We start from the raw sequence: 12,567 nt of genomic DNA on the forward strand, positions 1-12,567 counted from the left end.
ACCGTGTCATCTGCAAATAGCCTCACGGAGCTACCGATGTTGTCAACTAAGTCATTTATGTATATTGTAAACAATAAAGGTCCTATCACGCTTCCCTGCGGTACTCCCGAAATTACCTCTACATCTGCAGATTTTGAACCGTTAAGAATGACATGTTGTGTTCTTTCTTCTAGGAAATCCTAGAATCCTACATCTCATTAACAATGTAGTTACCTTGTAATTTTGTCTAATAAAGTTTTTGACCTGTCATTCATCTCTCCTTAACAGTTCTTACATTACATAAAGGAAGAGTTGGGGAAATTGTCTTGAACATCTTCTAATACATTCTGCTCGAGTCATATTACAGTCATCACACACACTACTAAAAACATCACATTTCAAAATAAAACATATTTTTACAAAATTAGCAGACACTGCCATTTCATGACCTAAGCAGATCTGGAAACTGGAAGCTTTGGATGTAACAGAGTATTACGCAGCCGAAAAAAAGTTTTGTAGTATGTGTGATTATGATAACTCATAATGATTAATTTCACTAGTCTCTCTCCCCCTCCCCTCCCCCTCCCTCCCCCCAATGACCATACCTTATGACTCTGAATTGCAGATAGAAACTAAACAACTACTCCAATAATACATGTTGATAAACATTTTCAGACTTGAAATTTATCACTCAGATCTCCCCTATTTCTTCATTTGCACTAAATAAGTGGGTCAGAAATTATATAAGTTTTTTCATTTTCAGCTATTGATCTGTAGCACTTTATTCTTTTCTTAAGAAACAAGAATGCTTATACTTCATTGTTCCTCATTATTGATGATACTTTTCTTGTAAGGGCTATTCAGTTATAATAATAGTTTACAGTTTCAATTGATGACAAGACAAAACATTCACTCCATTTATTGCTTGTATACTGAATTATCAGAAAATACTTCTCATGGTATCAACCTCAATATTCTAAGTCCAAATGTTTCATGGTTTACTAATAACATTTACATGCATAAATAATATTGATACAATTATTCCATGCTCTCCATCAGCTACTAAATGACACTAATGAAAGGTTCTCATAGTTCATTACAGATAAACATTTCTTGAATTGTAGTGGGTATATAATTTAACATTTCTGCAAGCACATTAATAATAACAGGAAAATTTCTAGTTTGACGGTCACTAATCTGGTTATTAGAAAAAGATAATTATTTCAGTCTGGGAAGTTTTATGTCTGAATGTAAAAACCTTGTTGTAAACTGAAAATCTCCTCTGTAGGAGTCAATATTAATTTCAGCAATGATGATCTTGTGAAGTCCAGCTCACTCCATTTGACTACAAGATTCAGAAGGCAATAGATACTAATTTTCTTCATTTGGCCACAGGGCAGAAGTGTATTCAACATGTTCTGGAAGCCAAGGAACAAGACATCATCAGCCTTTCCTAATGAAGAAAATCCGAGATTGTGCAATATCAGATCGACACTCTGACTGGATTGAAGAGATCCTACTAAATAGAACACAGCACTTTTTCATAACAAAGAGAACTCTTCAGGTATAATACTAGCTTCTGGTGTGTTATGGAACTATTACTTTTCACAATACAAATAAATGACTTAATGGGTGATGCTGGGAGTTCCACTAGGTTTTTTGTGGATGATGCTCTTATATATACAGAAGTTACTAGAAAACTCCAGTGAAACACAGGAAGATCAGTAGAGGATCAATGCTTGGTGCAGGGATTGGCGGTTGACCATCAATATACACAAATTATCATGTTGTGCATAAACAGCCACAAAGACTTGCTATTGTGCGATTACACTACTGCATACCAATCACTGGATGTCACATCCCTTAAATATCAGGGAGTACATGTATGGTGTGGTTTAAAGTGAACAACTGAATAAAAATAATCACAGGAAAGGCAGGTCCATTGGAAGAATTCTCTTAAAGTGTCCTCCACACATGAAGGAGGTAGTTTACAAAATCCTTTTTCAACTGGCAGTTACGTATAGGACCCTTACCAGGTAGTATTGATAGAAAAATATATAAGATATGAAGAAAAGTGGAGCTTTCAGCATGGGTTCTTTTAGTAAAGATCACAGAGATGCTAACCCAACTTCAGCAGCAGACATTATGAGAAAGGCACTGTGCATCACATTGTGGTTTACTGTTAAAATTCCAAGAGCATTAGTTCCCAGAAGAGTGAATTAATGTATTGCTACCTTCATGAAAGTAAAATTAGAACAGATTTGAGCTCATACAAATGCTTACCAATAGTTGTTCTTTCCACCTAATTCATGACTGGAACAGGAACATTAGTAAATAGTGGTAGTACACATACTACCCTCCAGTGCACAGCATAAAGTGGCTTGCAGAGTATATATAGATGTAGATGTAGAAAGAGAAATAAGTTGAGTTTGGCTTCACTTAAGGAATCGTTGCACGAGCTTTTAACATTCTAGAAAATTACAATTACTAAGTTACAACTACAGATTTACTTCACTAATCAGGCCATAATTCTCCTGATTATGACTCACAGCCTGTATGAGCTTACAGTTTTTTTAAAAAAAGAAAGGTTACACAGCATGTAATGAAGCAACAACATGCAAATCTTATTTCCAATTCAACAGTGGTTTCGTATATATATATATATTTTTTTTTTTTTTTTTGTGTGTGTGTCTGTCGACCTGCCAGCGCTTTCGTTCGGTAAGTCACCTCATCTTTGTTTTATATATATATATATAAAAAAACAAAGATGATGGGACTTACCTACGAAAGCACTGGCAGGTCGATAGAAACACAAACAGACACATACATACACACAAAATTCAAGCTTTTGCAACAAACTGTTGCCTCATCAGGAAAGAGGGAAGGAGAGGGAAAGACGAAAGGAAGTGGGTTTTAAGGGAGAGGGTAAGGAGTCATTCCAATCCCGGGAGCGGAAAGACTTACCTTAGGGGGAAAAAAGGACGGGTATACACTCGTGCACACACACACACACACACATATCCATCCACACATATACAGACACAAGCAGACATATTTATGTCTGTATATGTGTGGATGGATATGTGTGTGTGTGTGCGCGCGCGAGTGTATACCCGTCCTTTTTTCCCCCTAAGGTAAGTCTTTCCGCTCCCGGGATTGAAATGACTCCTTACCCTCTCCCTTAAAACCCACTTCCTTTCGTCTTTCCCTCTCCTTCCCTCTTTCCTGATGAGGCAACAGTTTGTTGTGAAAGCTTGAATTTTGTGTGTATGTTTGTGTGTCTTTTGACCTGCCAGCGCTTTCGTTTGGTAAGTCACATCATCTTTGTTTTTTATATATATATATATATATGAAACACAAATATTTTTTAAATATTGTTATGTACTTCCTTTGACTTCTTAGGGATCTCAGGTTATTAGTGTGGGAGTAGTTGGGAAAAAGTTGAATTGCTGTCAAGGTTCTTACATAGACTGTATAATTAAACAGCTGTTAGATTACTACACACAGTTTCCATATTATATATATAAAGATGCTCCTAAGAGAATTTTATGAGTAAAATCAGTCAGCTTTCTGTCAGACAGTTACACAATATCACTTCTGCGATAAAAATTCCAGAAAAACATATTTTTATTGTAGTGATGTTGTATTTCCTCAAAAGCCAGTAATCTCTCATTAAGTTAGTTAATACTGTATCATAGAATGACAACATTATTCCTTTATTATATCTTATTTGTAATGTTACCCAAGTTGCAGAGACCATGGAATAGAGAGATGAAATGGCTACAACGTTTTAAAGTTAAGGTTATTTTTTAAATATTAATATGTACTTCCTTTGACTTCTTTATTACATATAATACCAATGCCACCATGCTTGAAATGTAATGATATTTTCTTATAATTCATTTAAGTCATTCCTGTATTCTTACTCCTGAAATTTCAGTCGCATTTGAAGTTATTACCTGTTTTCAGTTCCACAGAACAAACAAAAAAATTGTATAGCATTTAACCAATAATAGAATCGAAGTGTATAACACTGAAAATTTACAAACAGTAAAATCTTATTTCAATAACAAATGGCAATACCAGTGCTTACATTTTGACATCTCACATGCAGAAGGGACACATTAGGTCCCTTGCTGTTGCTACAATTCTGTTGACAAATTTGTTTTATTATAATTCTGAACACATTTTGAACTGTTGAAATGTATAAATTTTTAAAAATAGTGTTTTCTACAGTTTGTTCAATAGTGAACCCATTTTCTTGCATTCTTTTTCCAATCTCTCCATAAACAGCCCACAACCATTGCTCCTGAATGTCCTGAAAAAAACCTCTTTCTTCTCCTTTAATGCCATCTTATCAGTATGTGTTTTAAATTCTGCATGAAGTTGTGATCTTTCAAATTGGTTTCACCTGGGAATAGACCACCGCAAACTTCACAGGTCAAGAAAGTACTCATAATTTTTTCCCTTGGTTAATACCTTTCAGTAATTAAGGAACATCCCTCTATAACAAATGAAGCAGTTTACATCACACACCAAGTAACAGGTGACTCATTTTTTCCTGTTTTGGTTACCAGTTAATGCTTCATCATTCATGTGAGCATTAAACAGCACACACTTTTTCACATTTGTTAACAAATGGAGAAGGATGTGGCATCTTTGTTTAAGGTATTCAAGCACAGTTGTGTAAAGTGATTCAAATAATATTACGAAAAATATAATCAAGGCAGCCTGGTCAATGACCTAACAAAGCTCATCACATTTATGCATTCAGCTGTTCACCCTTTGGTGAGCGAATAGTTGTCTGTGTGCTGGATGTCAGATTGGAGTCATTATAGTATATCTGCTGGAGATTATGCATTATTCACATAACAATAATATATGATATTTATAAATCTACTGTAACAATGCAACATGATACAAGGGATCTCAGGTTATTAGTGTGGGAGTAGTTGGGAAAAAGTTGAATTGCTGTCAAGGTTCTTACATAGACTGTATAATTAAACAGCTGTTAGATTACTACACACAGTTTCCATATGGCTGTGAAGAATGAATAAGACATATTAAACAGAGCTGACAGTCTTTTGCCTACAACTGAGAAATTAAAGTAGGCTTAAAAATGAAAATACGACAGTCTACTTGATTTTTTTTTAAAACATAAGGGAACTATCCTAGTATGTAGCCTGGTGAAATGATCTAAAGAGCATGAAGAAACATAGATGGTATGAAGTGAGGGGGGTGGGGGGGGGCAAAAACTAGTGGTAAAAACTGAGAGCACTGAAAATGGTAGTAAAGCTTGACAAGACCATCTTTAACTGGACAGGACAATAGCAAAAGCATGAAGACACTGAAAATTGGATGGGCAAAACAATTAAAATGGATGAGAAGACAAATAGAATAAATGACCACCGAGAAAACAGCAACATAGGGCAAAGAATAGAACGAAGACTAATAATAGGGCAGGGGGGAATTCATGGAGTTGATCTGTCATCTCACGATATGTTAGACTCAGATTTAGATGCTTACAAAAATATAAGAGAAAATGTAAAACTGTTACCTCCTATGAATTTCAAATACAACCCCTGTGTTCCCCCCCTTTGATATGATTTTTGTTACCTCCATTGTCCCTTACTTTACTGCTTAACTTTTGATCCTTATACTACCTACTATGCAAGCCACACTAACCTTCCTTATGCTATACATTAGTGTTTAAATGAAAGTAAGACAATTAGAGAGTAAGAGTCCTATGTGGTTCAACAAAGACTAGGCTGAGACAAGCTCTGGTCTTGTTTAAAGTGAAACTCATGTCTTATTATTTATTGCCTACTATTTGTCTCCTTTCACCATCTCTTACATTCATCCCATTTTGGGCTAGATCTATTTGCCCTGTAGCTCTGATACCATCTCTCTCTCTCTCTCTCTCTCTCTCTCTCTCTCTCTCTCTCTATATATATATATATATATATATCCCTCCCACTCAGTCATAATATTGTTGCAATTTGAGGGATAGTTGGTTAATATGAAAGTTAAAGAAATCATTACTTGATTTCCTGTATCATGTTCATTTCTTACCATTACACCTTTATGACAAGTAATACTACATGTTTCTTAACAACAGACAATAAATAAACCTGAATTTTTCATGGTTAATAATACTATATTCTCACAGGCATCCAGATGTAATATATCAAAAAACCATTGTATATAAAATTGTATGGCAGTGGATGTGGCTGAATTTTAACATGTCTGTAAGCTCACAGGAAAAAGAAATCAGCAGTACATCAACACTGATATGTTTTTAACTAAGCTGAATCACCTATGTGCATTAACAAAAGAAAATAAAATGCTTAATGGAATGACTGACCAAAATAAAGTACACAGCTCTAACATCAGTCATTCCATATTGTAAAAGACAGACCATGCCTGCTTATCATAGCATACTGCCTACAGGGACACAGTTTCAAGTCCTGGTCCAGCAAATGGTTTTAATATGTAACATAAAATACAAATTTCCCTGCTATTTTAATTGTATTTAATTTCACAGCAGAAAGGTCATCTTAAAAACAATAAGCTATTGCTTTTATGTTAAAAATACACAGGTACTTCAACTAGTCAAGCAGTCTATTACATTTTTAGGAGAGACACATATAAAAACATCTTTGTTAAGATACAGTTTCCAAAGAAAAATTAAAAGCAGAGAATATGACACCGAAACAAGGAAGTAAAAATAGAAAACTGAAACTTATGCTGAAATAGGGGAAAAAAGGCAACAGAAATCAGCAGCTAAAACTGTGATGGGATGGAGTATAAAACTATTGACATCATGCTTCTAGAATGGATGGTTGTTTTCCTTTTTTTTCTTCTCTTTGTGTCAGAACTGAAAGGGCAAATAAGAAACACTTCTCTTCCTCAACCCTCAATTTTTTCCCCTTAAAGTCTCAATGCAAAAATTCAGTTCTAATGCTGAAAGCTTATCTCAAACAAGTTTTATTTTCTACTCCTCATGAGACAGTTTCTGATGTTGAGAGCAAGGATAAGCTTTCGGTCTATCTAAATATCTCTAGTGAGTTAGAAGAATTAAAAGTGGAGTTACAGAAATGACAAAATCCATGTTCTCTGCATGTGAGTGACTAAAGCATTAAAGTTGAGAATTAACTAAAAACTGAGTTGACTGCACCATCATAGTGCACTATTATATGATTGAAACTGACTTCCAAAACAGAGTGCTGCTCCCTGAAATGAGTAACTTTTAATAAAAGACTATTTTGTCCTCTACTACATTTTGCTGCTAATACATAAAACAGATACAGAGAAAGATGGGGAGGAGTAAACATTGTTGCAGTTAATATTGGATCAAACAAGAATTTTGAGATATTGAGAACAATTCAGTTTCAACAACTGCTGTTCTCAATAATTACTCATAATATGATTATAGGCTACCATTTCATCTCATGATTTGAGTTCTCTGTCCCTTCTAATGAAAATAATTATTTATTATCCAGTCTATGTATACAATAACTTAATATTCAACACAATTTAAAATGTGATATACAACAACAATAATCTAATTGAAACAGTACACTGCATGTAAAGACACAATCCTGAGAAAGAATCACACCTTAATCAATAATGTTATGTGAATTAGTAAATTAAAAATGACATATTTTGTACTGTTGGAATGTAAATAGGTATATTATTGAAATCCAACATGTAAAACACTTTAAAAATGGTAGGTTCTGTTCTAAGACATGACATCTTATTGTAAAATTTGCATAGGTAAACAGAAAAGGGAGATAGGAAAGCCATGGTAAATGCAAAAACTTACATCATACCATAAAATAACAACTGCAGTCACAGCACAAACAACAGGCACAAGAACAACAATAAAAGGTGAAGAAAGCTCTCAGCTTTTCATTTATCACCCATAAGGAGCTTGATTACTAACATCTTTCTGTGTAGTTTTACCCAAAGAAATATGCCTGTTAAGCATAAAATCTGAACATAATCTATAACATTTACATTTAATGTTAGATGTATATTGCACACACATTGATCTAGTTACTGATAGACTAAAGAAGTCCTTAAAACATACTACAATCATACTGTACACAAGAAAATTAAAAGACTGGCAAAACTACCAGTTACACGTGTGCAGTTCTGTGCTGAAAATACAATATTTACCCCCGTTTCAAATAAACTTCAGTTGATTATTTCTATCTGCAGTCTTATTCTCTTGCTCTCCATTGCCTCTATACAAAAAAAGGTTCTTTATGTCTGCTTATCACCTGCAAATATACACACAATTATAAACAATATTGTTATTCCCAATAGATGATGACAAATAAACAGTTGAGGATAAAGTCTTTTCTTGGAATTTCACCCATAATGGAAGATCTGTCTCTTCTAGAAATTCAAGAAGTCTTCATCCAGAAATGGATCTACTTCCATTTTTAATTTTAAAAGCTTAGACAGGAGTAGTTCAGATGAAATCAACCATGCAACATTGGCTAGCTTCGTAATCGATTCATCGTCAAATGCCGAATGTTGGAACAGTTGCTCCAATCTCCCGTAGGGATCGATGTGCGATAATATTTTGTTGATGTCTTGTTGAAAATTGGAAGCAATTCATTTGCCTCATTGGAGAGTGCCTAAAAAGAAGTTTTCTTTATTATTTTTAGTTATGGCAGTCATATAAACAAGAGTAAACTTATCTCTGTTTTCCCTAAAAGTATAAGTGACTGTAAAATCAATAAACAGCTTACATTAAAAAGAGCACAATTTATTTCCTTGTCACAAATCACATGTAGCTGCTGAATTCCAATATATTACACATGTGCACTTTCCATCAGGTCTGTTAAAAGGAGAATGATCCTAACTCAATATGTACGTAATAAATTGAAATTCTAGAAAGGCGTGGAGAATAAACATGTTTGATGGGGGGAAAAAAAAGATTGGGAAAAAAATAAAAATTTAAAGTAAAGCAAACTTCACTTACTGTGATGAAGAAAATGTATAATTTGCAATTGAAATATTTAGTAATATAATAATATTATTAATATCATGATTTTAAGTGTCATACCTCTCAGGTAAAGAAACAACAGCTGATTTATTAATAAACAAAATTCTATACATAATTACAGACCATATTGCAAGACAATGACAGGTTTCAATTATTTTTAAGGAAGTATAAAGAACACAGCTGAAGTTCCCTTTAAAATCATTTATTGATGATTTGCTATTAATTTAAATTAGTATCCTTAGTGTGGCAAGTACTACACTCAGTTAAAATCATGTAAAACAATAAAAAAATTCAAAGCAGTTCATGTGTATGTAACAAAAGCATACAAAGCATCCAACCATTTTTTAATTGTCAGGTCCCCATCACAACTACCCAATGGTGATTAGCATACCAACTGAAATTAGTAGTGAAAGCTCAAAAAATCATTTTAAAAGCAACTGGAGTTTTATTCTGAATGCTGTAGTTTTGTAGAAGTTCTGTGCCACAAGGAAAGCAAAATGACCATTTCATATTACATGCTCAGACAGCCTGAAATGAGATTTAAGGCCTATTAGAATATCAAACTACACTATCTGGTCAAAAGTAACTGGAAACCCCTACAAAATGTAGAATTGCACTCTAGGTGTTACGAGAGGCAAATCTGCCAGTATAAAAAGAGGTGGGGAGTAGTATTGTGTGGTCCATAGAGAAGCAGTGACAGAAGAATGGGTCAATTAAGAGAGCTCTGTGACTTCGAATATAGACTAGTCACTGGAGTAATAAATCCATCAGGGTCATTTAAACCATTCTGAAGCTGTTCAAGTCCAGTGTTGGTGATGTGGTTGTGAAGAGGAAAAGTGAAGGAATAACTTGTGAGTTCCAAAATGTTACCAGCAGTGCAGCTAGCACTATGACTGTGTGGAAGGAAATAAGGAAGAATGGTATACAATGGTTGAGCAGCTCCTCATAAGCCGCAAATTTCTATAATCAATGCTGAGAAACATTTTAGGTGGAGTAAAGAGTGACACCACTGGAGAGTGTCATGATTAACCTTGCAATACCCTGTGGCAGTCCAATGGAAGGGTTTAGGTTTGTGAATGCCTTGAAAACATTACTTGCCATTGTGTGTAGGGCCAGTAGTGAAGTACAAAGGAGTTGGTCTTACTGTATGGGGGTGTTTTTTATGGTTAGAGTATGGTCTCTTTATTGCATTTAAGGAAGCAGTAAATGCAGAAGAATATGAACACATCTCACAATATTGTGTAATACTTACGGTAGAGGAACAGTTTGGAGATGATGATAGATTGTATTAGCATGACAACGCACCCTGTCATAAAGCAGCATCTGTGGAACAATGGTTTCTGCACAATAACATTCCTCAAACAGACTGGATAGCCCCCAAGACCTGACCTGAATGCAAGGAGACATGTTTGGTACAAGTTGGAATGACAACTTCATTCCAGACCCCAGATTCCAAAATCGCTAGCTTTCTTGGTTTTGGCTCTTGCGGAAGGATTAGTAGGCTGTTCTATCTCAGCAGGCATTCAGACACCTCATTAAAAATGTCTCCAGCAGATTTCAAGCCATCGCAAGAGACTTTCTAACTAGATAGTACTTGGGTTTCACTATAGAAGAAGCTAACATAAGCCTCATTCAAAAACATTACACTTTGTCACTCAGCATGCCAGCCATACTGACCATGTATCCATTTCTCTCCATTGCATTTGCAATTCCTGGACAACTGAAGCCAAGCCAAATGGTGAATATGCTACTAATCTAGCTTGCTGCAAGCAGCATCAAACCATTAATGAAAACAAGTCCACCACTATTTTAGGTGTCTAGTACTGACCCAACATCAAGGACTAAGCTGCACAATCCATTATAGTCACACAAACAAGATAGCACTCATTCATTTTCCTTTCATTTGCATTACTGTTCATAGCTATTAAGCTCACCAAACCTGTGACTATTAGGGTGTACTGTTACCCTTCCCTCCTGCTAGCATTTCAAAGGGTAACATATGCCTGCCACCTGGGTCCTCCCAAAACACACAGAGCAGCAGAAGAACAGTACAATCTTTATATTCCATCATGTCTATCACTTTCATTAAAACACCTTAACAGTGCTATGTGTGAAATATGTGAGGGCCGATATTTGAAACAATGTTCAAATATTATTCTCATTCTTTATAATTGTGGTGTGATATCATTATATGAAGCGCGCGCACGAATAATGCTGTATGGCACATTTTGACATTTCGTAGAATTGCGTGGAATAATGCTGTATATGGCAGTCTGCATCGCCTGCTGTTATAATTGACAGATTCACCATCCGAGGGAAGCACTTAACAGCGACGAGCCGTGCACAGTTTTCGCGCCTCTGCGTGAACCATGCTGTATGTTACAAGAATGGCGGAGTGCAGCAAGGTGACACTTACAGCAAGTGGTTTGAAACGTGCAAATAATGCATGGAAAAGGAAAATTAACATTGGCAGGATATTAAGAGGAAAAGGCTTCGTGAGGCTGGACTGGAGCATAAATCATGAAAAGGAAAGGTAGTTCCTGCGAAACAGCCTCCAACACAGGTGAGTGGAATAATGCTGTACAGGTTTTGTAAAAAGGTGTATGTCTTTAGAGAAGCATATGTGTCCTGTAAAGGAGCGATGTGTCCTGTAGAGTACATGGCTCTAATGACATGTTATGTGTATCTTCTGAAAACATTACAGTAAAAGTATGTAACGTGAATGAAATTAACTACAGTTCTGTAGTTATCATTGGTGAAAAAATAGAATACTCAGTCTGAATAAGGCTATATTATTAAAAGAGAATGTGAAATTTGATAATCTAGTTAAATATTAGGTAGTAATAGTGATTGTTTTTGTGATCCAGGATCGTGTATGCAATGCAGAAGAGTGCTCAAAAGAAGGATGCAATGACATAAACCTGTACGAAGAATATCATGCCTTAACATATGATGAGCAGTCCATATACTTAATAAAATCCATGGAAATAGGCGTGCCACCCAGGCTCAAGAGAGGTAAGACAGACGATACTTCACGGAAAGAAGCTTCTTTCAAATACAAAGTTTACTCAAAAGAAGTGTGTCAAAAAACATTGCTTGACATATTCTCCATCACCCAGTGATGAATGCAGGCTCTGCAATGTAAAGTAAAAGGTGAAATAACCACTCCTAAAGACGGTAGAGGAAAACATTGCAATAGGCCACACGCCATATCAAATGACGACAGGGCTCTTATTTGGCAACACATATCGAGTTACCCAAAGCAGATGAACCATTACAGCAGGAATAAATCCTCAAAAGAATGTCAGCACCCCGATCTCAACCTCTGTAGAATGTATCGGTTGTTTACCGAAAAGTTTCCTGATAAGTCAATAAGCAGGTCATACTATCAAAGTATGTTTCAAACAGATTTTATTCTGCATTTTGGAACACCTAGATCAGATACTTGCAGGCTGTGCAATTTGTTGTTTAAGAAAATGACTGCAGCTTCAGATGATATAGAACTGCACAAGATCAAAATTGAGAGTCAGTTGCATCATTCAAGGGTAGACCAAGCATACAAAGTCCTA

The 12,567-nt window shown here is 35.4% G+C and overlaps 1 protein-coding gene across 1 annotated transcript in view; it reads right to left on the reverse strand.

Annotated features, from left to right (window-relative positions):
- Window positions 1-3,966: 3,966 nt before the first annotated feature.
- Window positions 3,967-12,567, reverse strand: part of LOC126470181 (pyruvate dehydrogenase (acetyl-transferring) kinase, mitochondrial) — a 375,871-nt gene continuing 367,270 nt past the window's right edge. Inside the window, exon 8 of the mRNA XM_050097837.1 lies at window positions 3,967-8,627. Coding sequence (XP_049953794.1) covers window positions 8,487-8,627 — 141 coding nt within the window. The 3' untranslated portion in view covers window positions 3,967-8,486. The remainder of the gene's footprint in view (window positions 8,628-12,567) is intronic.

This window comes from Schistocerca serialis, chromosome 3, assembly GCF_023864345.2.
Source record: "Schistocerca serialis cubense isolate TAMUIC-IGC-003099 chromosome 3, iqSchSeri2.2, whole genome shotgun sequence".
In the NCBI taxonomy this organism is placed as follows: Eukaryota; Metazoa; Arthropoda; class Insecta; order Orthoptera; family Acrididae; genus Schistocerca; species Schistocerca serialis.